Source organism: Falco cherrug, chromosome Z, assembly GCF_023634085.1.
Source record: "Falco cherrug isolate bFalChe1 chromosome Z, bFalChe1.pri, whole genome shotgun sequence".
In the NCBI taxonomy this organism is placed as follows: Eukaryota; Metazoa; Chordata; class Aves; order Falconiformes; family Falconidae; genus Falco; species Falco cherrug.
In genome coordinates this window covers 35,201,004-35,227,802 of record NC_073720.1, presented here as the reverse complement: position 1 = coordinate 35,227,802, position 26,799 = coordinate 35,201,004, and the positions used below count along the sequence as shown (strand labels likewise).

General features: G+C 44.4%; 1 protein-coding gene across 1 annotated transcript; it reads right to left on the bottom strand.

The window, feature by feature from the left end:
• Positions 1-1,034: 1,034 nt before the first annotated feature.
• On the bottom strand, positions 1,035-26,799 carry SNAPC3 (small nuclear RNA activating complex polypeptide 3). The gene is made up of 9 exons (XM_055699167.1): positions 26,314-26,799; positions 19,641-19,718; positions 18,288-18,372; positions 16,284-16,388; positions 15,608-15,757; positions 8,241-8,323; positions 6,778-6,942; positions 5,628-5,735; positions 1,035-3,957 (listed from the first exon to the last, which is right to left on the bottom strand). Exons 1-9 carry the CDS (start codon positions 26,592-26,594, stop codon positions 3,810-3,812), a joined length of 1,203 nt encoding a protein of 400 aa, XP_055555142.1. The 5' UTR covers positions 26,595-26,799; the 3' UTR covers positions 1,035-3,809.

Below are 26,799 nucleotides of genomic sequence, written 5' to 3'. Positions count from 1 at the left end.
TGGTGTCACAGAAATTTAACTATGAATGGGCAGCTGGGTATGATGCTGAATTTCACTCGGAGAACTCACTCAGACACATTAAATCAAGACCAGACCCAGCTGTCCTGTGACTTCCCAGCTCCCGGGAAGTGAAGTACTTTTAAAAACTGATTTAGTGTAAACTTTTTGTTCCATTTGTCATTTAAGTTGAATCATTCAATATGAAAGAGGACCAGAACACACGAAGCACAGCTTCTCCTACAAGGAGTTCTCTGCTTTGTAGTTAAGCACAACTCCCACACCCAGATGTGGCCAGTTCTCTTTGTGTTACTGGAAGTATGGGACTGGGCCCTAGAAAAATTCCTTAATCTGCAGGGACAGCAATTTTGAAATATATTTGACCATAACTTTTTTACTGGAAAGAAGGTAAATTGGTTGGGTGAGAGATAGCACACCGAGGCAGAATTAGTTTAATGAAAGACTAAATTCACATTTTTCCTACTACCTTCTGCCTACTGCTAAAAAAAAGAAAAAAAAAAAAACCAAACAACCACTGCCACACACAAAAACCCTAGTGACTGCTGCCTTGTAGATCAGCATAGGCAGCCATCAAAAAAGCAAACAGGATCTTCAGAACGATGCCAGCTGTCTACACGATCTGCCTGAATACTGGATAGGACTGAGTTGTTGTGTTGTCCCATGTTACCAGGAGACAGCTGAAAGAGGAGGAGGTCAGGGAAAGATTAGCAACCTATGAGGCAAACACTGAAGTTGCAGCCAGAGTTGTATTGCAGGGTGTCACACTACGGGGGGTGTGTGTATGTATGGGTGTATGTGTTTCCCCCCCCAGTGCTTTAAGTTCAACGAGTCTGTCAACATCCCAGGAAAGATGAGACCCTTGCATCAACCAGCCTGTCAGAGCTCACCACAGGGACTTTCCTGGGCAGCACACTGCATCGGAGGGTGATTCACCCGCCCTGTGCAGGGACGTGCGCTGATGGATTCGCTAGTCAAATCAATTATTCAAGCTTCCAGAAACGTACACAGAAGGCATCTCAGTTGAGAATTTTTTATTATACAAAACCCATGACAGATTTAAGGTTCCAGATTGCCATTGATAGTACACTGACTGCAAGAACAAGTGTGAAGTAGTATACACACAAAATCTAATCACTAATAAAAGCCAGCTGGAGTTCATCATTAAATGTGCGGAGTACAGTTCTTACCCGACAGGTGTCCTTATGGGGAAGATGGGTTCAGCCCATCCACCAACACCAAGAGTTACAACGGAGTCTTCCCTAACTTCTCCCCTTCCTAACTTACTTATATAGTACTTCTTGAATTCCAGGTGGAGCTTGAGTGACTCCAGTCATACAGACTTTGGTTACTGATGGGTGCAAACTTATCTTGCTTTACCTTTAAAGGCACAGCTGATTAAGGGGTGGTCGTACCTTGGAGGCAGGCGGCTTTGAGATGGAGGTGTGCTTTGGTATTACAATGAAATTATAACGAGCAAAGTTCATCCAAAGAAAGCAATTTCACCACAGTTGCTGGCTCACTGCAGCTGCTGGCTCAGCAGCCGGTACCTTCCCTTATCTTCCTTGTTAGACAGCTACTACGCATAAAGTTTATCAGTACATGGTACCACCAGGCTCCCCTTCCTGCAGGGAGCACAACAGGGTCTGGGCGCAGTGTCTCCACTCTGCTCCTCCCCCCCGCGGCCCTTCACCTTCTCTTGGCATGTCCTAAGGTTGCAAGTTGTGCTGGCTGGGGAACTACTGGCGAGTAGAGCCTGTGCATACCAACTATATTCCACCCTGGAAGTAGCAGCTGCAGTTTTACCCTAAAATTTCCTTAATATTATAATACAACTTCAGTAATTTTTCCACGTGGGGTATTTAACGCAGCTGCTACAGCACCACAAAGCAGTCCAGCCCTAGCAGTTTAACTGGCAACAGTTGCGGCAGGAAGGGCGCTCGCTCCCTCTTCCGCAGATTCCTGAAGGGTAAGAGAACTACCACCACCTGCTGCTACAAGTGCTTGGTTCACCACCCTGTTACCAAAGTACACTGGCCAACAGCTGGCTGAGCTAACACACCACTGGAAAGCAGTCAGATATGAGAGTGATGCATGAAGTCCTGCAAATGCTTAAGACACTTTTGTTTCAAGACATCTCAGATAATCAAGTGAGCGCTTACACAATCTGTGGCCACAGGACCTGAATACAATGTAATCTGTCAAGTACGTTTCTGTGCAGAGGTTATCAGAGCTGGTTGTCTCTTACACCAACCAGAACGAGACTTTTTTGGAGAACTAGCTGAAGCTTTCAAAAAGAAAGCAGTTAGTGCTAATAGCTTTACTTAACAGCAATTATGCCCACTAAAATCCTCTGAATTGCAGATTACTTTAAAAAGCAAGGCACTAGATAAGTATGTTCTGTCTTGGCAAGCAGAGTTTCAACTTAACATCAAGACTAGCAAGTACAAATCGGTCACATTTTAATAAAACCCAACAATATTTACAACAACAGAATGATACTAAAAAAAAGAAATGCACAATGAACTCTACTTTATGAACAGTTAAAACTGCACACACTGTGAACAGTTAACAGCTGTTTGAAAGGCAGGCTACAATTCCGTAATCAGCGAAATGTAGTTTATTCTTCACAGGATCAGTCTTCAGAACGCAAGGACAGCAGTGGCTTACAGATGCAAGCATGCCCTGTTTGCAGGAAAGACCTTAAAAGTTAACAAGGATTCTGAGCTTCTCTCAGAAAACGCTCTGCTCCCCACAAATGCAGTGCTATCCACCCTTGTTCAAAGATGACAACCTGCCAGAGTTTTCAAGGTAAGATGTCCAAACACTTTGTTTTCATCCTTCAAGGTTAACAGAGACTTAGATGCACACAAATTCTTAAGACCAGGGATGCTTTTGCAACATCCATATTTTTAGAGTCCATAGTCTCCGAACTACTGTATTTTTGTCAGTGCATTAGAAAAAAAGATGTAACTGATTAAAATCAAGTAGATGTCTGAGAGTATTTTTCCATGCTAACTTATCTCTTAAAACCATTCTTACTCAGAAAAGCACGCCAGCAAGACTTCAAGTGCAAAGAGCTCCTTTGACCTAAGGGGAGAGAATTAAAAGCCTAACACAAACCCCAGCAGTACGCTCAAAACTCAAGCTGTCTGGTGGTTTGAACAGCCAGAGTAACTGATTCACCAACGTAGCTCATCGAATTAATTCTGGCTGTACTGGGTCTGGCAGAGCCCCACGGCAGCCCTCACAGCACCGAGCTTGTATTGGTAGCTGGAAAGGTGGTGGTAACACCCAGTGCTTTGGCTAGTGCTGAGCAGCGCTCACACAGCACCAAGGCTGCCTCTCCAACCTTCCCCCAACACACACCAGTGGGCTGGGGGTGGGCAAGGTCTTGGGAGGGGACACAGGCAGGACAGCTGACCCGAATGGCCAGTGGGATATTCCATACCACATGCCGTCTGCTCAGATATGAAAGCTAAGGGAAAGCTGGAGGAAGGGGGACATTCGTTATTTATGACATTTGTCTTCCGGAGCAACTGCTACGCCCGCTGAAGCCCTGCTTCCTGGGAAGTGGCTGAACATCACCTGCTGATGGGAATTAGACAGTAACATCGTCTGTTTTCCTTCTGCAGACACACCTTTTGCTATTGCTTCATTAAACTGCCTTTATCTTGGCCCACGAGTTTATTTTTTTCCATCTTATTTTCTACCCTGTTGTTTTGCAGACAGGAGTGACAGAGCGGCTTGGTGGGCACCTGGCATCCAGCCCACCACACTAGCTCACGTCAGTTTCAGCTGAAAATTCCAGGATCGACATAAGGATATGCAAGAAACTCCCCCAGTTTATTGCCTTCCACATCATAATGGAGCATCCGAAAACAAACATCACAGAAGAAACAAGGATCCTCTGGTGCCAGACTGTCTTTGTTGGTTACCCACCTGCAGGTTACAAAATACAAGTATTTTCTGTGTGAGTCAAACACTTGCGAATCTCACTTGTGACAAACATCTCAACATTTTACCTGGAGTTGGGGATGGCAGCGACAAACATCAATAATTAATGTTATATTGACCAGGTACTGCCTATATTGTCTATTTCCCACCCCAGGCATACAGCTTTTTTTCCAAACTCACACCCACACAGTGCCAATCCCAGCTGCTACCTTACACTGCTACAGCAGCATTTCCTGAACTCCTCTAACCTGCGGTAGCTGGTACACTGCATAACCGAAAAAAAAACCCCCAACCCACCCCAAAATTAACAAGAATCTTCTGTCCACCCTATGACCATTTAAGTAATGAAAGAAAAAATCTGTTTTCCCTTAAGGCAAGAAACTGTGATACAGAGCAGACACATGACTTGACCCAAACTACTCTCGAGTAGTAACAAATCCATTTATGACTCCAAAAGAAGCACCTGGATGATGCAGACAAGACAAGGAGAAGATTGCTGCATACTCCAGCAAGCACTGGAGTTAACATGAACACAGGTGCCAGTACAAGGAGGGCCTGCCATGCCACGGAGCAATTAATTTATGGTAGCACTCAGCGGCCACGACAGCTCAAGGCCTCTAGTGATTAGATGCTATCTGCACAGATTAAAATACGCAGGACAGCCAGCCAAAGCAGCTCTGCCATCCATGGTTTAGCATCTCCCCACTTCAGCTTAGTGCTTTATCCTGGTTTTAATTTAATGCATTTACATCACCTCTGGTAATGCCCTCCCCATCCCATCTTTCCCCCATATTGACCCTTTGGCTCCACCTCCCCTTATGGCCAAATGCCTCACAGATTATAGCTGCTTGTGAAGGCATCCTAGGGGCTCTGCTAGGAACCCTAGGATGGGCTCCCATCACAAGCGGAATTGGCTCCTTGCCTGATTCCAGGGAAGTCTAAGGCCAAACAAGCAAGATAACAAGGACACAGCTGCTGTGTCAAACTGAGGCTGAGACTGTAAGCTGCTCTGGGGGGAAAAAAGGAGCAGTGGGTATTTTTGTAAATACATCATTCAGACCTATAAAATCAGAGAGCCTAGCCTAGTCTGTAGAAATCCTGTAGAGAAATTTCTACTGTGTCTATTGAAAAGCTTTATCATGTCTAAGTAAACAGCACTAAAGCAGATAAAGAGCACCAAATTCACATTCTGCTCTCTTAACTGCAGAAAATCTGTGCATCACAAAAAAGTTCCTTCAAGTACAGCTGCACAGCAGGGTTTTCAGGTAGAGGGTTAGGGGTTTACCTGTGGGCAATGCTATACGCCGTTCTGAAAAAATACCTAGATTTTACCATACTCAAGTTGGACAGATCCATGCTTCCCTTTACTCAGATGCTAGATTTAATGAAAGCTCTGTGAGTCAAATAATTAGCCACTTCATCATTTCTTTTGATCGACCTGAATCATCATCTCCAAATGACTGCTACCTGCAGGAGGCCTTTTCCTGGGTAGAGAGTGGACAGCTGCTTGAGGAGTAAGATTTCAAAATACTTGCATGAAGATTATTCACACACCTTATCAAATATATACAGAGCTTTGATTTTTAATTATTTTTTTTCAAGTTAGTAGCAGCACCTAGAAAGACTCATTTAAGAGGAATGAGAGCGTAGCTTACCTGGCTGTATACATTTTGCACACAAAGCATTTTCTGGTACATAACCAGTGTTTCTTCATCAGCAAGGGATAGAGGTTCCTGTCCAGGCAGTCATCATGATGAATGAGCCTTGAGGGAAATAAATAATGCATAAAATAAAGACTCAGCAGTGTCGGAATTTATCTGGATATAAGCATGGACATTGAAGATAAGGCATAATTTACATTCCTGTGTAAACTATGACTAGATTTCTGCTTAGCATTTCAACACAGATGAAGACCTCGGGATAGACTGCTAGCTGCACCATCTCTGGATTTTATGGTCAGCAGTAAATTCAGTTTGTGCAGTAACTCAGAAGTCTTCATCTATTTTAGATGGTATTTTCAAAGGTTTTATCTCTTATATAGACTAACCAACAGGCAAAATCGTCACCAGGTGAATGTTCAGAGGTTCGTAATCCCGAGATCATTTACTTGCAACATCTATGCCCTTCTTTGGGTTGTGTTCCTCTTGGGAGGTATCATTTATTGACAATGCTTAGATACATTAGGCTTCTGGAAACAAAAAATTATCTGTCACCCACTACAGACAATCAGAGGAGTGCTCTCTCTACCTGCTATGCACTGAGCAGAGGACACAGCAGTTCTGTTGATGGGGTTGCCACCTTTATCAGCTCCTCCTTCTCTCCCTTGCCTATCCACCTCAGCCCACTATTTCCACTTCTCTGTTCTCTTTTCAGTTCCTTCCCCTCGGCATCAAGTCTAAACTAACAAGTGCAGCTGACTCCAGCCAGAGCCATTAACAGCATTCTGCTCCCTGGTGCTCCGGAACCAGCATGTTCATCTGCCACACACTGGCTCTGCACAGAAAGTGCTTTTCACTGTGGGTGCCATTCCTCCCATACCATAGTCACGCCATGCTAGTTAGAAAACAATCTTTTTATGCAGACAACTTATAAAAAAAAAAAAAAAAAGAAAAAAAGTACCGGAGATTACTTTCTTCCTTGCAGAAGTAGTCACATGTATGGACTGAAGTCTTAAATAAACCCTGCAGAAGGCTGCAGAATAATCTTAAAATTAGTCTAACAAATACTCAGCATTTAATGTCTGAAGTTTGTCCACAGAAAGCTTGCATTCAACTGCCTAAGGACTACCAAAGAGCAGTAACCTACCTTATATCTGTGACGATAATGATGTGCTCACAGTTCCCTTGATGGCAGAAAAGGTATGGAAAGCCAATTTTGAGGGACAAATCATTAAATGTGTAGTCCTCCATTTTAACAGACTGAAGACTTCCATAGCCTCTGTCATGAGATTCTGACCACTCAATAACTGTCCTAAAAACAGAAAGGTATTCAGCATAGCAATGCTATAAACTGTGAATGCAGTGAAAAGGAAGGCCTTGGGGAACATGCAAAACTCTTCACTGGGACACAGTTAAAAAGATGGAAATCAAAACACCTCGCATTTTGTAATAATTTAAGGTAATTTTACAGCAATACCACTGCCCCACAGAACTGTGCACTGTTCTTGTGGAACACCCATCTTTAAATCCCCACCAGGCACCTTCCTGAGAGTGTAAGCTCCTGATGACACCCATCCAGGTCTGGTTTGCAAGCGCAACAGTTCTCAAGCATTCCAATAATTCAAGTTACCAGCAGGTCATTTTTGCTCCCTTGGTCAATAACTCTATTATAAAGCTTTTTTTGGTTTTGCCAAGGAGAAACACAAAGCTGCCAACTGCACAGTTACATTTCCAAAATTTGGCACTTGAAGGGCACTGGCCACTGCTGCAATTTTTTCTTGGCTTTTCAGCATATTCCTACATACTTCACTTCTATAAACTATGTATGTTATCACAAACCCTTCCATGAAGGCCACTGCCGCTCACGGACAGAAAGAGAAGTGGCAAAATAATTTCTCTGAAGTCACACTTAAGTCTGGCATATCAAGAACAGATTCCAAACTCACAGCTCTTCCATCCATTTTAACATCTTGATCTCCTAAATCTCACTAGTGTGTCAGCAAGCCCATACTTCCGTAAAATAAACCACTACGTACAGTTTAAATGGACATGACCTGTGCTCAACCAGCGTGAGCTATAGATCCAAACAAGAGATCCCAGAGACTCTTGGCAATGTCATCTCAGATTTCTTCTCACAACAGTCACACAGTCCCCTTGTTGACTTTACCATGAAGGCATTTAGCTTGTTTTCAAGACTGAGCAGAAATCTTACTTCTACACAGCTGAGCTTGTCTTTCTGACCCATCTTCTACCTCACAGGCAAGTTTTCTGGTGGTCATCACAACTAGGGAGGGCACTTAATAAGCCAGTACAGACTGGCACCTTGCACTTTCCACAGCAATCCCATCCCAACAAGCAAAACAAAATTTGTGGGGAAAAAATGCGTTCATCCCCTTTTCAGAAAGGAAGTGAATGGAAGGAAAAAGCAAAGCAAGTAAAGTTAAACCTCTATGTAAGAATCAATTCCACATGAAAAGATCGTAAAAAAAGTCCATTCCAGCTTCATACACTAGACGTTCCAGTCTTCAAAACACCAGAAATCATAAACAAAATTAAATAAATCTCCTGTCCCTTAAGGTTTTCCTTAGTCAACGTCTACAAATATTATACCTGCTCAGATCTCTGCACTCTGGGTATCTTCTATCATTATAAAAGATGCCTTCAAAATAAAAGAAAGCAGATTTGTAGAGATCCTGAGAGAAAGAGATAAGTCTGCATTAGTGTTATGAGAGATTAAACAAAAGAACATGTCAAAATCCACAAAATCATAGTATCACTTAGGTTGGAAATGACCTTTAAGATTACCAAGTCCAGCCACTGACCCAGGACTGCTAAGTCCACCACTAAACCATGTTGCTATCTATGTGTTTTTTAAACACCTCCAGGGATGGTGATTCCACCACCTCCCTGTTCCAGTGCTTGACCACCTGTAGAGGAATTACAGAGGAATGAAGGCAGGTTAATTAACATTGATAATATACAGCTACGGGCTTGCTTCAGGGGTGGTGGGTTGGCTGAGGTGGATAACATGCAGCTGTGGCTGGTTCCTGTGAAGCAGTTAAACAGCTCTAAGGACTGTGTGAAGGGTGGCCAATGATGAGAGACCTGGGAGAAGCAGAGGGAGGAGAGAGTGTGCCCTGGATGGAGGAGAGAGAAGGATGCAGCAGAGGCAAGAAGCAGGGTGGACTGGCCTGAAGAGGATGAAGAAACAGCACAAACAGTAAATGAACTGTTGAAACCTTGTGGGGGATTGGTGGCTGTGCTGGGGCAACGTGTGGTAACTACCTACTGAGGTTAACCTGGTATGTGATGGTAAAAGCCTTGTTGCTTGTGCAGTAACAACCACTCTTTTAGTGAAGTAACTGTTCCGAAGATCCATCTAAACCTCCCCAGCCTGACTTGAGGCTTTTCCCTCTTGCCTTGCCATTGTTATGTTGGAAAACAGACCTGTCCCCACTTGCTTACAACCTCCTTTCAGGTGGCTGTAGAGAACAGTAAATTTCTCCCTGACTCTCCTCCACTCCTGACTAAACAGCCCCAGCTCCCTCAGCTGCTCTTTGTAAGCCTTGTGCTCCAGACCCTTCCCCAGCTCCGTTGCCCTTCTCTGGCCACGCTCCAGCACCTCCATGGCCCTCTTGCAGTGAGGGGCCCAAACCTGAACACAGCGTTCGAGGTGCGGCCTCACCAGTGCCCAGGACAGGGGGACCATCGCTGCCCTGGTCCTGCTGGCCACACTGTGTCTGGTACCAGCCAGGGTGCTGCTGGCCGCCTTGGCCACCTGGGCACACTGCTGGCTCATGCCCAGCCGGCTGTGGACCAGCACCCCCAGGCCCTTTCCCACCAGGCCCTTTCCAGCCGCTCTGCCCCAGCCTGTAGCGCTGTGTGGGGCTGCTGTGACCCAAGGCAGGACCCGGCACTGAGCCCTGTTGAACCTCACAGGAATGGCCTCGGCCTGTCGCTCCAACCTGCCCAGATCCCTCTGCAGAGCCTGCCTGCCCTAAGGACAGCAACACTCCCCCCAGCCTGGTGTCACCTGCAAACTTACTGAGGGTGCACTCAGTCCCCCCATCCAGATCACTGACGAAGACATTAAACAGGACTGGCCCCAGGACTGAGCCCTAGTGAACACCATCTGTGACCAGTTGCCAGCTGGACGTCACTGCATTCACCACCGTCTTTGGACTAGGCTGTCCAGCCAGCTTTCAACCCAGCATAGAGCACACCCATCCCAGCCATGAGCAGCCAGGAGAATGTCATGGGAGGCAGTGCCAAAGGCTTTACCAAGATCCAGGTAGGCAACACCCACAGCCTTTCCCTCATCCACTAGGCGGGTCATCTTGTTCTAGGAAGAGATCAAGTTTGTCAGGCAGGACCTGCCTTTCATAAACCCATGCTGGCTGGGCCTGATCCCCCTGTTGTCCCGCACATCTGTGTGACGGCGCTCAGGATGACGTGCTTCATAACCTTCTCCTGCACTGAGGTCACACTGACAGACCTGTAGTTCCCCAGATCCATCCTTCTTGTAGACGGGTGTCACACTGGCTGACCCCCAGTCTTCTGGGACCACCCTGGTTAGCCAGGACTGTTGATAACTGATGGAGGGTGTTCTGGTGAGCTCCTCCACCGGCTCCCTCAGTACCCTCAGGTGGACCCCATCTGGCACCATAGACTTGTGTGTGTCTAAGTGCAGCAGCAGGTCACTAACTGTTCTCTCCTGGACCATGGGGACTTCATTCTGCTCCTCATCTTCATCTTCCAGCTCAAGGGCTGAGTACTCAGAGGGTAACTGGTCTTACTATTAAAGACCGAGGCAAAGAAAGCATTAAGTACCTCAGCCTTTTCCTTGTCCTTCCTTGCAATGTTCCCCCTCAACATCTAATAAGGATGCAGATAGACCTCTGCTCTCCTTTTGTTTCCAATATATTTGCAGAAACATTTTTTTTATCTTTTACAGCTGTGGCCAGCCTGAGTTCTAGCTGGGCTTTCGGATCTCTAATCTTTGCCCTGTATAACCTCACAACATCCTTATAGTTCTCCAGAGTTGCCTGCCCCTTCTTCCAAAGGTGGTAAACTCTCCTTTCCCGCCCCATCCCCACCCCGAGTTCCAGCCAAAGCTCACTGTTCAGCCAGGCAGGTCTTCTTCCACACTGGCTCACCTTTTGGCACATGGGGACAGCCCACTCCTGGTGTCATTAAGATTTCCTTCTTGAACAATGTCCACGCTTCCTGGGCCTTCAGGACTGTATCTCAAGGGACCTTGTCAACCAGGCTCTTAAACAGGCTAAAGTTGGCTGTTTGGAAGTCCAAGACAGTGACTCTGCTGACCCCCCTCATCACTACTTTGAGAACTGAAAACTCTTATCTTGCAACTGCTATGCCCAAGATATCCTCCCACCCCTATGTCACCCACCAGTCCTTCCCTGTTCATAAACAGCAGGTCCAGCAAGGCATTTCCCCTGGCTGGCTCACTCACCAGCTGGGTCAGGATAATGTAATATACTGATTTTGTATTTTTTATATTTATATTTTTATATTATAATAATATAATACAATATAATTTAGAAATCTAAAGTGCTTAAGAGATGTCACTGTACAGATTTCTAAGAAAAGCTTTGTACTGGTTTTAGATCCTGATGTGACAACAAGGTTTATATGACTGCCAGCTAGGCAGCTGCTCTGCTGATACTGTGCTCAAGCCATTACAGCTTATTTTAGTGTTCTTATTTCTACATCCATTATAGCAGTTACAAATTTCTACAAAAACAGAGAACAAGAACACAGGCATCATTGCACAAATTAAGTAACTGCAGTCGCTTTCCATGATTAACATGGTGACCAGCTCACTCCAATTCTGTAACTTGCTCATTAAGTCACAGAATCCTGATGAACTTTTTACATGTCTGTTGCGAAGCAGCCTATGACCTGCAAGAGCTTACAGTGGAAAAGAACAAGTAGAAGGCAAGAAGTGAAAGGAATTACTTTACAGGCTGGCTGCAGAGGCATAAGCAGACTAAATAAGAATCAAACAGCAAAACCATGGACAACTAGGCACTCTGGATCCCCAGACCAGTCTCACATGTCTTTATTAAGAAAGAATGAATGCTCATTTGTGGCCAGAGGTCTCTTTAAGCTATTAACTCCAACATGTCAAAAGATGGGAAACACAGACACTGGGGCCAGAGATGGGGTCCATGACTGCAGGTGACCTGCACAAAGGCACAGCAGTAGGAATGTGTTTTACATTCAGACAGTTTGTTTTGGCTCTGTTATTGCCACCATCCCTGGCTCTCCAACCACAAAATGTTAAGTACTGCCATGCTCTGACACCTCCCTAGGAATTTCTGTGGGTCACCGCAGTTCTGAGTTAGCTAGTCCTTTAAAGCTGCTCCAAACTTCAGAAAACAGCTGTTTGTCATAGTGAACAGAAGAGAGCCACTGTTAAAAACTTCTTGGGAGTTTGATTAGTGTTGGCCAGAGGTATGACTCAGACATTCCTTCCTCCCGGACTCTGCATTAGGCTTCACTTTGCAAGGAGGGATGCCCTATTACATTTTCCCAGGGAACCCTACCACTAGCAGTAACCACATGAAGTATCCAGGATCCTTGTTAAAAGTATCCATATATGAGGAAATACCTCAATATTGCCCAGTTCTCTCAAACATCCCCCTGATGCTGGTTTTACTAAGGGGTTTGTTAACAAACCAAACCAAACAAGGCACATAATAGAACAGAACAGAGTATTTCAGTTGGACGGGACCTGTAACGATCACTTAGTCCAACTGCCTGACCAACTCAGGGCTGACCAAAAGTTGAAGCATGTTATTAAGGGCATTGTCCAAATGCCTCTTAAACACTGACAGCTGTGGGGCACTGACCACCACCCTAGGAAGCCTGTTTCATGATTTGACAACCCTCTCAGTAAAGGTATGTTTCATAATGTCCAGTCTAAACCTCCCCATCACGGCTTTGAACCATTCCTACACATCCTATCTCTGGATCCCAGGGAGAAGAGACCAGCACCTCCCTCTCCACTTTACCCTTTTAGGAAGCTGTAGAGAGCAATGAGGTTACCCCTCAGACTCCTTTCCTCTAAACCAGGAAATGACACAGTTCTCAGCCATTACTTATAGGACATGCCTTCTGGCCCTGTCACCAGCTTTGTTGCTCTCCTCTGGATGCATTCGGGTACCTTCACATCAGTCTTGAATTGCGGGGCCCAGAACTGCACACAGTACCCAAGGTCAGGCTGCACCAGCGCTGAATGCAGCGGGATAATCCCCCCTTCTGACCGGCTGGTTACGGCGTGTTTGGTGCCCCCCAGGACGCGGTTTGCCCTCCTGGCTGCCAGGGCACGCTGCTGACCCAAGTGAGCTTAATGCCCACCAGCACCCCCGGTCCCCTTGCTGCAGGGCTGCTCTCCAGCCACTCCTCTCCCAGCCTGTGCTTGTGCCTGGCATTACTCCACCCTAGATGCAGAGTCCAGCGTTTGGACTTGTTAAATTTCATCCCTTTAATCATTGCCCAATGAAGAAAAAGCAAAAAATAAAATCACAAAACTCAAAAGGAGCAGGAATGAAAGAGAAGTTAGGCCTATCTATGCCAATAAAATCCAGAAAGTCTCTCTAACTCTGTCCGTACCAGCTGACAAGCTGCACTTGTTTACTTAACCAATGAGAGCAGCAACTTGATCCTTGTGCTCAGCCTGTGTACTCAAGTGGTAATTCAAGAGAAGCAGAAGCTGACATCAACACCTAACTTACTTACACAGCCTCTTTCCTGCAGACTCTCAGAGCACCATTCTTATTTGTATCAGTCTCTTTAACATCCCTAAAGTAAACAGAAGTAATTTTCTCTATTTGGAAAAGGTAACATACTTTTGGCAGGTCATGGTGCCACTTCCTAGACTGAAAGGAAGAAAATTCTTCCCCACCAATGGCTCATTACCTGGTTTCTGAAGCAACTTGCAAATTTTATTGTGAAGACTTACCACATACTGAGCCTATACTTCAATGCAAACTGTAAATTAACAATCATGCTTGAGGAAAACAAGTAAATTGAATGAATGCACACCACTCATTAACAGCTCCTGCTGGGAGGCCAGGCATGGTGGCATGCACTTTACTTTGGGGAAATTACTGAGGTGAGGAAACCTAAATCCAACCCTGTTGAGGCCATGACAGCCTCACATGACTCCTCTGCATCCCCAGGAGGAGAGCCTCAGAACTGTCTGGTCTCAGAACTAACCAGCTAGTGCTTTACTAGGTAGTGGCAGAAAGATTCTTCCATTTACTTTACGTAAATGAAAAACTAGTATCTGGGATGTATTTCAGTCTCCTTAAACAAGGATGTATTACCTCTTCACTATTGTGTATACAAGTATGTGAAATCCTCTGGTTTCTCTCAGCTTGCATGTCGTATATTATTTGATGCCTATTATATTGATAATATATTATATTATTAATACATAAGGTTGGCGGAACAGCTGGGTCCTAAGGGTAATAATCAGTGGAACAAAGTCTAGTTGGAAGGCAGTAACTAGTGGAGTACTTGAGAGGTCAGCACCAGGTCCAGTTCTGTTTAACATCTTCATTAATGATCTGGATGATGGGGGCAGAGCATACCCTCAGAAAGTTTGCTGCTGACACAAAACTGGGAGGTGTGGTTGATATACCACGCTGCCACCCAGGGGGACCTCGACAGGCTGGAGAAATGGGCCAACTTCATGAATTTCAGCAAGAAGTGCAAGGTCCTGCACATGAGGAGGAGCAACCCATGCACCGTTTGGTACTGGGGGCCCCTAAGCTGGAAAGGAACTTGGCAGAAAAGGACCTGGGGGTCCTGATAGAAACCAAATTGACTGTGAGCCAGCAACGTGCCCTTGCAGCAAAGACAACAAACAGGATTCTGTGCTGCATTAGACAAAGTATTGTCAGCAGGTTGAGGGAGGTGATCCTTTCCTTCTACTCAGCTAGTGAGGCCGCACCTGGAGTCCTCTGTCCAGTCCTGAGGCTCTCAGTAAGAGACATGGACATACTGGAGAGAGTCCCATAACAGCCATGAAGATGAAGGGACTGGAGCATCTCTCCTATGAGGAGAGGCTGAGACAGCTGGGACTGTTCAGCTGGAGAAGAGGAAGGTTCAGGGGGGACCTTATTAACACATATAAATACCTCTATGCAAGATGCAAAAAGGACAACACCAGGTTCTTTTCCCTGGTGCCCAGTGACAGGACAAAAGGCATTAGGCACAAACTGAAACACAGGAGGTTCCCTCTGAGCATCAGGAAACACTTCGTTGTGAGGGTGACCAAGCACTGGTAGAGTTGCCCCAGACAACTGTGGAATCTCCATCCTTGGAGATATCCAAGAGCTGTCTGGACATGGTCCTGAACAACTGGCCGTAGGTGGCCTTGCTTGAGCTTGCACCAGATGACCTCCAGAGGTCCCTTCCAACCTGAACCATTATATGTGATATATTATTGAAAAGATGCATTTTTAGTATTTTCAATTAAAGTACTTTCTCTCTATTGACCCCTTTTGCATATCCCCAGAGCACACCTGGCAATTGGGCAAGAGGGGAATAACCTTCATTCCTACTTTTGATTAGCACCCAACTCCAAACACCAAAGCATCAAAGTTCAAAGGGGGATGATCTGCAGATTGTTTTCTACTGCCTCTGGTGTCTTAGACTATAGCTTAAAGTCAAGTTAGTCCACAGGGTACATCTATGCAAAAACTCACCACCAGTGTTACTACATCCCAGCGGTAGCATTAAAGGTGTTTTTCTTGACATGGAACAAAACAGATCAGCTTGGTAGTGCTACCAGGAAGTATTAACTTGCAGTGCCACCCACAGGCAGAACCAATTTACTGCTGAATTTACTGCTGAAAAACATCAGAGCAAAACTCTGCCTCCCTCTCTCCTGTATATTCTCAAAGCTCCTGCACATGTAGAGGTTTCCACATAGAACATTTTACCTTGCTGATGTGCTCTGGTGCTTGATCTGGCTGAGTGCTGAACTCACCACCCATCTGAAGGTCACTGACACAGGAAATTGAGTCTCTCAGCTCAGTGAGCTTCTGGCTGCCCAGTACAAGGACTGTCTGATAGGGTTTGTGGTGTTTATGCTACAAAGAAAAGGGCATATAAGCTTCAATTAAAAATCACTTGTTATCATCAGTACTGCTCTTCAGTTGATAGCTTGAGGTCAATAATGGCAGCACACAGCACACCCCCTCTCTGTACAAGATTTTAAACGGCATCTTACCTCAGCCTCTCCTAAGGCTGTCATTTATTAGTTTCATTCATAAACTCAAAAATTACAATCCCCATTAGAAAGTGCCCAAAAGATATAAAGTCTAAGCACATTCATCCCAAATCCAGAAAGAATACTTTAGTTTTTATGTATTTAGTTTCAGATTTTGAGCTTTCTGTGAAATCAATTAACTGCTGAATAATTACTGTAAAAATTTCCTTCTGTAAACCACTAACAGAATGAAAGGCAGATTCTGAAAATCCTTTAAAAAGTTACCACAGTTGAAGGGTTTACCATGCTTCCTCAGTGGACTCACTGATTTTAACTGCTGGGAAAGCAACATACTACCTGAGTAGGGAAGAGACATCAGTATACAACCTAGAAGATTTAGTACCAGCCTTTTGAAATATGACAGGATAGAAGACATTCAGAGTTAAAAGTAGTTCTCCCTCCTCAACTAGATCTGTTGGATTGTCTGGCCTCTTTCCAATTGCATGTGATTCCTGGGAAGAAAAAAAAATATGTATTGGCAACCACTTATATATCATAGCCCCTGGACAAAAGTCTGAGAAATGCTGTTCTAACTGTAACTCACTTCTGACTGTGTAGCCTTCTGAACTGATAGCAGCCTACCTCGTCGAAGATGAAGTATTAGAACCTGCTGTAATTACTGATTTCAAGCATTCTTCTTCATTCCTCATCTCTGGAGAAGCTGAGGTGCTTTCAGCAGTTACAAGGTAACTGGCTACTCTGTGGCTACTGAGACACCCTGCATTAAGGAATTAAAGCTTGCCACTGCTCTGCCCTCATGGAACCTAACTGCTACCAACTTCCTTCACTTAATGCTTTGAAATGCTCTTTGAATGTGCTTTCACATGCGAAGGGAGATTGCAACCCTCAACCTGAGAAAGGCTGACCTAGATACTAGGCATAAGAGGAAGTATATGAAAATAAAAATTAGTGTGATGCTTCCTCTTATTAGGGAAGCTTGACATAGCTGGAGGTCTCCATTTCTCCAGAATCCAAACGCAAAATAGAGCACTGCCCTTGCCACACTACTATGTTTTAGGAAAGAAGTGAAAGCATTTCCCCATTTCCATCCTACTTTATGTTTAAGGCATAGCCCAGCTGTGAGAATGAAGGAGGGCACTTCTCTGTGGCAGTTGGTTTGCTCCCTTTTCAACAAATCAAGAGAGAACACTGACTGCAGAAACACTTTCAACCAGCCTGAAGCGTACTTCAGATTTAATAGCAAGAATGTGTACTACTGTGAGACTTCAGTCCAGGGATACTTGTCGTCTGTCCCTTGCATCTCTCTTCTTCATGCGACACGTTCCAAGCTGACATTTCTTATTGCTCTCATCCTGTTCTAGGACACTGTGTTCCCAACCAGCTCTGACACAGAAACCAATTACCACAGCTTGCTTAAAGGATGCGATAACTGACCATGTGCGTGCTCTTTCAGAAATAGAAATAAAACGCCACTCATCAAAACCCTTTATGAATATTTCTATTGCAAATATTTTCTCAGATACGCCCTAGGCTAAAAGCCCAACACAGCTGTTGCATCTCAGCTGATACATGATGTTTACACCATGCACCTGGGCCTCTGGAGAGTTGAAACACAATCGCTCGTGACAGATCACGAAACCTCAAGGAGAAAAAGTGTCAATAGTCACAAGTGAGGCTCCTTCCCTACTACACCTTCAACCCTAACTTTTACAACAGTTCACGGCTTGCTTGTTCAAGTCATGGATTCCAGCAATGCAAAATTTAAGAACTTCAGTTTCCCTTTTTAAGGCTTTAATGGTTGTGAAGAAATCTTAAAGAAAAAAACCCAAAGAGCTACTAAGCATAGTTAAAGGAATTCCAAGATGGCATTTGAGGGGCTGATCACTACACTCCTGACAGCTCAGAATAGCTGAGGAACTTGGGTTACAAAGCTCAGAATTAGGAAGTTACTCCCACCATGCTCCTACTGTCTTCCTCCTTCAGCCCTACAAAAACTAGCTCACAATCATTTACACATTAAAGCTTAGATTCCAATACAGGACTCCATGAGCAAAAACATTTTATCTGGCTTTATGATAACTTCACATGATGCTCATTACACACACAACGCTTTAGTAGCGACCAAATAAAAACAGTCATACAGTGGTAATGGGCTGGTGTTCCTCCTTACTATATTCAGTACTAACAGACCGTAACAAGAGTTCCTGTCCTATCTTTCTATAAAATGTTTTTAATCTTAATCATTACCTGCAAATCTGTACCTGCAAACACTTACAGTGTACAGAGGTTCACAGTGATGAAAAAAAGCAAAAGGAGAAGCTGGATTTTGGCTGTGCAGAACTGTCTTGAGATCTTATGAGATGACAGAGAACTTAAGACAAGGAACTTACCATCTCATAGGTAAGAGTTTCTTGTCTGCAAGCCCGATCCACAATAATTGTTTCTTCTCTCCTCTCTAATGCCTTCTTTCTAATTCTAAGGGGCAGGAACACAGGACAAAATTCATTCAACAACTTCCATGCAGAATCTCTAGGTATATTTTTAAACAACAGAAGCTACTACAGTGCAGCTTTCAAAGAGGAGGATTTCTGGCTGTCTTAGCATGTCTCTTACAATACTTACCTCCTGACTTCCGCAGAAGTGTGGTCTTTCTAGTAGTAGTAGCATACTACTTCCTAGTAGTACACAGGCTGGCTTGTGGATTTCAGTTAGTGTTTTTCTTTCCCCTTATGTGCAAATTACAGGTTAGTTTTACACTTAAGAAAAAAAAAACCCAGCAAAATGTTGTCTGAAGAGGCTCCCCTAGAAAGTACATTTTCCTACCTTTAAGGAAGCTGTTTCAACTATCCCTCCTACTTCAGAGAAATCGAATTCATGTTCATGCAACCAGAAGAAAGAGCCCACAAATATTCTCAACCCCATGACAGATACTGTTCTAAAAACACTTCAGTATCATTTGTGGAAGAAAGTATCATACATAGAATATCTACTAAAATACATGTATTTAACTACTGCATGAACACCAAATCCTTTTAACCTTCAGGACAAGTCTATTTATCCTCTAGACCTTCCTGAAGGTTTTCAGTAACAATCAGACTTAACACTGATCACAGTCGTTAAAACATTCCTTTACATTAGTAAACTGAAACATATGTAAACTGAAATTCAAGTACAGCGAAGGCCTGAACTGGTCAAGTATGAGTTCAAAGTTCACTAACTGATAGAAACTTAATATACATCACTCAGTGTCTGAAATGCATCAGTAGTATCAACGAATTCCGTAAAGAGTGGGTTTAGATAAAGAGGTTATCTGGCTACAACTTCACTACTTACACTTTGGCTGTTACGATGTGACTGTGGGTTACTAGAGGCAAAGCTAAACAGATCTATTTCACAAGGCTCTGGGGAAACCTCCTGCAGGACTATGAGAAGTTCCTTGCATGCTCCAAATTCAAATTCAGGCACTAGTTCAAAAGTACCTAGGTCCAGAAATCCTAAGTTCTTCCAATAACAAAGATGGAATATTTTGTATATCATAATAAAAACATTCTAAGTAACATTCAAGCAGAAGGCTCATACCAATTATCCTATCAAGCTGGTGTTTCTGCCCTTAGAGTATTTCTGGACTCTGCTTCAGAAACCACACCATTGCCCTGAAAGGGAACAATCAGCCAGCCATGCTTTTGTGCTTGTTTTCCACCCCACCCCATATCAGGGTACTATGAAGTATATAACGAACATACCGAAGAGTTAGCAGACTGCTGTCTTCAGGAATAACATCTGGGTCCTTTTCTTTATCAGAAGACAGTAACATATCAAGGCTAGGACAATTAAAAGAAACAAAAAAACTATTACATATTTTTTCATACTTACTTTGTAACAAAAAAATCTATGAAGCTTAGAAGGAGCCAAGAGAAAAAAGCAAATAAACAAGACAGAGCCTGTATAGCCTAAATCAGGGTAAAAAGGCAGTACGGTTGACGAGATAAAGAACCAGAAGTCAAAGAGTTCTGGACTTTATATCTGGCTTTCAGAAAGACGGGGTAAATTTTATCTTTATTTTGCATTCTTCCTAATGAAGCATAGCTGCCTAGAGAGGTTTAATTATCCCCATTCAAAATGTGTCTCGATACTTTATATGAACTAAAAATGACTTTTTAAAATCTCATCCACCTATTCGGATTTTCTGATGATATATAGCAAAATAGATTCAACCAAAAGGAACCATCAACCTCAACCCGCATCGTAAAGCCAACACCCCTCCGCAGGTGCAAACGTGGGCAAGCCACCACATTTACATGATCTGTCATTGGTGTATTAAGGCATGAATTTATGCCATGTCTTCCAGTGGGAGTAGGACATCACTTCTGCCAGAAGTGACACATCCACTCTTCCTTGTATCCTTCTTTCCATCCTCAGATCCTTTCACCCACACTCTTCTTTTGTTAGCACAGAACCCGAAGTATAGCTAACCACAGTTTTTTTGCTGTAGTACAAATCAGTGCAGGATCTGGAAAGGAAAAGTGGTACTGCTTTTGGCTGCAGCAATAATTTCAACTGATTATACAAATGTTAAGTTTTAATAACATAAATGAGGATGGAACTTCTCATAAACATGCCACAAAAAAATGAAACTTGTGGGATCCCATATCTGTTCCCCTGCCACAGTTTTATAACATAATGTTACCCTACACCATTCCACAAACAGACCAAATCATCCATCTGAAAGCTTCAGATTAGGCACTATAATAGTATCAATTACCTTTTCAGAAACACAGAACAACACTGACTCAAACACAGTAATACTTCTGTATTAATCACAAAATAATTTTATACAACTTAAAAATAGTCTGGAAAGTATTATTTAAAACAGAGAAGTATCATAGACTTTGAATCAGACTTGATCTTTTTTGTCTCTATCATCTGCAGACTGTATAAAGGCACAGCTGATACCATTACCTAAATCCATGCGCAGTTGGAATCCCACCAAACTCTTGTGCAAACCCATCTCTTTATGGGACACCCAAAGCATTTGTGAGGTCCAGGGAAAATTTTTGGATTGTAAAATTTATTCTCAATACTCAATATAATTTATGATTTCATTATATTATTTTTCATTGTAATATTATAACGTTCCCCACAATCTTATAATGTCCCCCATGTTAACAACACTAAGCTAGGTAATACTAACACTGCAGTAATGAGTCTTCAGGGTGGACCTGCATAGGAATATATAGTCATTGAGAAACTGAAGCCTGGAATTAACTGGTATCAGCTGACAATACGCAAAAGTCAGAGACAAAATTTTGGTTGTGGGTAGATGGCCTAGTTATGATGACTCAATAAAGTAACCTTTCATTAAAGATAATTTGAATTTGCTGCTGTTTAGTTAGTTTCTTACCATCCAGCAGTACACAGAGTATTAACCTCTGTGTCCTACAGGTTTCATCTCAAACTGAAAATTGCTGGGTTTGAATTACTGAGAAAAGGGCATTCCTTCAGAAATACCATTTTAAAACAAACTATGCACCAACTAGTTATAACCTCTTGGAAAGAGAATCAACCTTATCCTTCAATCCCACTCAAGGAAGTGGAGACAGGGACAAGTGAGCAAGTCCTGTAGGGACAACTGAGCAAGTCCTGTATCAAGTGCAGACTGAACTACTGCTGAGGAATAGTTATCCAACTAACATTAAAGGAGGAGAATAGCACTCTGGAGAACACAGAGCAAGCACTAGCCTTTTAGATGGGGCTGTTCTCCATTCAGCATAGATTAGTGTTATGAACAGCCCACCTAATGAAGTGACGTACAACCCCTGACAGGTAAAGCAAATCACAAATGACCCTTCTGTGGAATCAACTTCCCAACCAGCATGACCAGACTGTTTATCTAAGTCTTCCTGCACACGAATCAGTTATCCCATTCATTAAAAAGCCCCTAGTCACTTGATGACCTGCCATTTCGAAGAAGTGGCTGTGTATTTTGTTCTTTAAACACCACAGACATTATTTGCAGGATCTGAAAAAGCCTGTTGCCCAGGATTGTGAAGTTCCACCTGCATCAAATGTGAGTTTCCCATTTCCCTTCTGTGTATACAGACGATGTCAGAACTCACCAATAAGATTTGTGCTTTCCTTCCCTCCTGTACAGCTCTAGGCCTGGATCTCTGACTGTGGTATCTACACCATACCCACTAATCTCCTGCTGCAGGAAAAAATGTTCTCCAGAAAGCAGCTCCAAGCAGCCACCATGTGAAATAGCTGGCATGTAAACTGTGTCCTCTTTTTCCTTGTAAGGACAGAAAGGCAGCTACTACAAACTGCCACTGAATCCCTGACAGTTCTGTGGACCACTGTGAGCCCAGTTACTGCCATTTCTCACTCCTGGAAAGTAAGAAACCCTCAGTTTCTAAAGGAATGTTAACACACAGAGCACTTCTCCAGTATTTTGCATCAGTCTAACAATTCATGACATATGTCATTGTATCACATGCACTGAAGCCTTGAAAGGCTTTGCTGTATGCCCTTTGCACAAGCCATGCTGGAGCTCCTCCTGAGCAAATCCGCTGCAGCCATAAAAGCCCCATCACTAACATTTGGTCCTTGGTCCATGGTCCTGATGAAACCTGGCTTTACGATGGGAAGTATATGCTAAACCCTTCAGAAATTAAGGCTAAGTAGTCAGTGTCATACACCCAACAGATGAAAGTGCAGGCAATACACACTCCTGACAGCCACAAGCATAGCATTTCACCGTGGGCCCACACAGAATAGCCCCTGCACACGAGACAAATACACTCAAGTGCACTCAGTTATGGTAGAGGGGAAAACCCTGGCCATACGGTTTTAATGGACACTGAAGTGAACTGTAGCAGTGATGAGGAACAACAGCTGAAGGTCTCACTTGAGAAAAGCAGGCCAAGTGTTACATGAAATTCATGTCCCTAGAAAAATAAGATGGCTAGAAATAAAAAGGCCAAAGGCAAGACTGTGGAAATTTGGACATGGAAATAGACTATTAGTGAAGCCTTTAATCACATGGCTTTAATTTTCTCAGAATATTCTGGCAGCACAATGAGCTTTCTCAGTTTTAGAAATCAGAAGATGCTTTATTATTTTGCCTGGTATTTTCATAGTAAGCAGGTAGAGTGTTTATATTACTCTTTACATTGCATATACTTTAAAGGCAGTACTTTCATCACCTTTCAGACACTAATACTACGAGACACTAAATACTAATACATTAAGACGTTAATGCTAGCTTAATGCAGCTTTATAACACATCCCTAGAGATATTTACAACTACCCCTCCTAATAAAACAAGAAGGTGAATTAGGGCTGAAGTGGAATTGGGTACCTGTAGCCTCACCTCCACTGACCTACCTAAAATCCACACCAATCTGAGTCTTAGCCTGCCCTACACGCCACAATAAATCACTCAGAAGGCAAAACAGAGTAACATAACTTCGCATTTCCAATGTTCAAGCACTTCAATCACTCAAACACCAATAATGAATCCCAAGGTAAACCTCTTTGTTCACAGACTGTTAAGGAATTTGAACAAAAAATAAACTTTACTTTGCCAACCCCTTGGAAAACTACTGATGGAATCTCCCAACTAAGGACACCATCTTACACCTGTTTAAAGTCTGATGAAAACACAAGCAACCTCTGTAACGACAACTTGAGCAGTATGCAAAGCCTTCTTACTGAGTTAAACTCAAGTGAAGACCATACTTTTTTTCGTGTGTTAAGTTCACAGCAATGCATTACACGAAGAAAATAGAAGAAAAAAAATCAACCACAAGACACTGAGATGCAAAAAGAGTTAAACAGCATTTAAACATTACACCATTTCTCCTCACCAGAAGACTCTAAATCATCAAGAATACTTAAACATACATTATGTCACTATATTCTAAGAAAGATTTAACTATGGTTATTTTCACCCTGAGTCTATGAAAGATTCTCTTAACCCACCACTATTTTAAAAATAGATATAGCAGGAGTATCTACATCTTCCCATCTCTCTTCTACCCAAATAAAACATTCATTTGCTAGAAGTTTCCTTACAAGTAGTTTACAGTCAGAAAACATCTGTGTTTACATCCAGGATGTATCACTTCAGTGCCTAGAAAACTATATTTATGCTAATAATAAACGTGACCCCAGCAAACCATAGAACAGATCTTGGTGTAGTCCAGTGTCTTCATCTCTTCTCACCGGAGGAATACAAACAGCTCAGAGCAAGACAGTGAAAGTGATCAGAGGTAGTGATTTGAGGTTGGCTAATGTTAAGGAGAGATTCCAGAAGCTAGGATTATTTAATGTATAAGCAAATGGAGATTATGGATTGGGATTTCCAACCCGCACAGGGGAAAGGTCACAGCAGAATGTGTAGGCTTACCTTCATTCTCCTGGAAAGCCGACAAGCAGCTCCCAGATCATGTGCCCTGTCCCCCCCGCACAGACTACCTGTCCTTTCTTTCCTTCCCTAACTTTTTCACTACACAGCACCACTTTACACAGTACACTCAGCAGCAAACAGACAGCATTGCTATGTAACACTGGCAAACACACACAGCAGACAAAATGTACCAGTCGTAGATTAAAGAAAGCAGAACAAAAGAAAAACCAGAATGAATGACGGGAAAATTCAACAAAGCATAGACAATCTGCTTGGAATTCAAGTGAAAATTGCAACACGCGCAAGCAACAGGGTCACTGCAGAGAACAAGCCACAGCACAGGAGCACTCGGAGACGACATATGCACTGGGAAAGCTCACAGGATAATTCTCACAGTTACTGCCACACCAGAATACATGAACTGGTTTTAATACTAATATCAGCCTCTGTTTTTACTAAGCCTAGTAATGATGAAAAATTATCCTCCTCACCAGAACTACGACAGCTGAAGTAAAGCATTCTTTTAGTTAAGCTAGCATTAGAAAAAGCGAGAATGCCTGACAAATTTCTTCTATGTTGGCAAGGCCAGATGCAATTCACTAAGTGTTGATGTCTTTCTGATTAAAAATGTCCCTAAATCTCTTGACTTCTGAATGGCTTACTAAGCTCTCACCATTACACACGACACTCACACAGGTATATTTTGGCTCCAACACTGAACTCCACGTGCCTGTGCTGCTGTTCCTATTCTCTGTTTGCTCCTTGCCTTTTACTAAAGTGACAAATTACCTTCCTCTTACTCCTACCTCTGAGGTACCATAATAATTTAAATAAACAATAATTATCAAATGAACTTTGTCCAGTTAACAACTTTATCCCAAATAATGTTGCTAATGTCGGTTTTGCTGTCATGTTATCCCCATAATTTGAGGTATAACTCTAAAAACATTAGAAGGACATGTTCACAACATACTCATCTCCACGCTCATGACCTGCATTTTTCATATGCATCTTGCATGCAGGGCACTACAGGAAAAGCCATCAAGAAGAGCTTAATCTGTAGTGCAATTCTAGCTACATTATCAAATCACACCATCTACAACTCTTCTGAGACTACATTCATTCTGTACAGTACATGGAAGTGAACAATCTCCATCTGGCCTTTGAAATGGCTGGTAAATACTTCTGCGCCTTTGAGGAAATAGTGACTGGAGGACAGAACTTGCACAAAGCTATACAGGTAGTAACAGAACTCTTGTTCTAAGGCACGTCTTCCTTACTGATGAGCTACAGACAAATCTTCCGCTCTGACGCCTCCTGTAGGAAATACTGGCTGAAATGAGGCCTAGCAGAAGTCGGCAGAGGGTAAGGGCCTAGGCCAAGCTGAAGAGCTAGCATGTACTGCCAGCTACTAGGACTCGTCTGAATGGCGCTAAGGCAGATACCTGCCTCTTCCTCCTTGCTGAAACGCCTTTCATTCTGCAGCTGGGGCCCCCCAGAACCACATACACGTGCAAATACCTGACGTTTCACCTAACAAGCAGTATGTTGCTGAGTAGTTACTTAAGTAACTTGTTAAGCACTGAACGGTTTATTAACTCGAGGCCACAACATAAAAGTTTCCGCCAGCGGAGCATCACCGTGTAGGAGAACGATGCTCTACGGACTCAGGGCATATTAAGCCGGGAGATAAAACCCCGCAGGGCACAGAGGCGGGGCAGTCCCGCTCCGCGCGGTTTTGCTGCAGCGCCTCCCCCCGCCCCGCAGGGTGCCCATGCGGCGCCCCGGCGGCAGCGCGCACTGCCCCGGCCCCGGGCGGCCTTCCCCGCGCCGGCACCCAGCGGGGCCGCAGTCTCCTGCTGGGGCCGGGCCGCCAGCCCCGCCCGCAGCGCCGGCGGTGTCGGCCCGCCCGCGGGCCCCGCCGTGCCGGACGGCGCCCCCCGCACACGGCCGCGCAGCCTCGTCGGGAGGCCCCGCCGCCCCCCCGCCCGCGCCGGCTCCGCGGCCACCTGCACACCGCCCGCAGCTCGGCCGCCGTCTCCGCCGCGCAGCCCAGCTCCGCCGCCACGGCCGTGTCCGACTCTGCCGCCGCCGCTAGCGAGAGATCCGGCGGCCCCAGCCGCTGCCTCCAGCAGCGGCCAAAGGCCCCCAGGCGGAAGGCACGGGTGTACAGCTCCGCCGCCTCGTAATCGGGCGCCGGCTCCTCCGCCGCCTCATAATCGGCCGCCGCAGCCGCCTCCGCCGCCGCCTCATGACGGGCCGCGGCCCCCACCAGCCCGGCCGCAGCCATGGCCGTCGGGCTCACGCGCGGCCCGCTGGGGCCTGTAGTCCACCGATAGCGTGTCACGGTCGCCTCAGCTCCGTGCCTCTGCGGGGAGCGGCGGGGCCCTCCCGCGGCGGGGCCCGCAGTGAGGCTGCCGAGGGCCTGGCCGGCCGGCCCGGCGCTCCGCGTGGCCGCAGGGGGCGGGGGCGGGCAGCCCGCCGCTCCGGGGTGC

What these genes read in the sequence shown, in the direction of transcription:
- SNAPC3 (XM_055699167.1), bottom strand. Translation starts at nt 26,594, where the DNA reads ATGGCTGCGGCCGGGCTGGTGGGGGCCGCGGCCCGTCATGAGGCGGCG. An exon ending in GAGTGCAGAGATCTGAGCAG is followed by an intron (nt 6,943 to 8,240) that starts GTATAATATTTG and finishes TTCTGTTTTTAG; the next exon opens with GACAGTTATTGAGTGGTCAG. An exon ending in TGCAAAATGTATACAGCCAG is followed by an intron (nt 3,958 to 5,627) that starts GTAAGCTACGCT and finishes TGTAACCTGCAG; the next exon opens with GTGGGTAACCAACAAAGACA.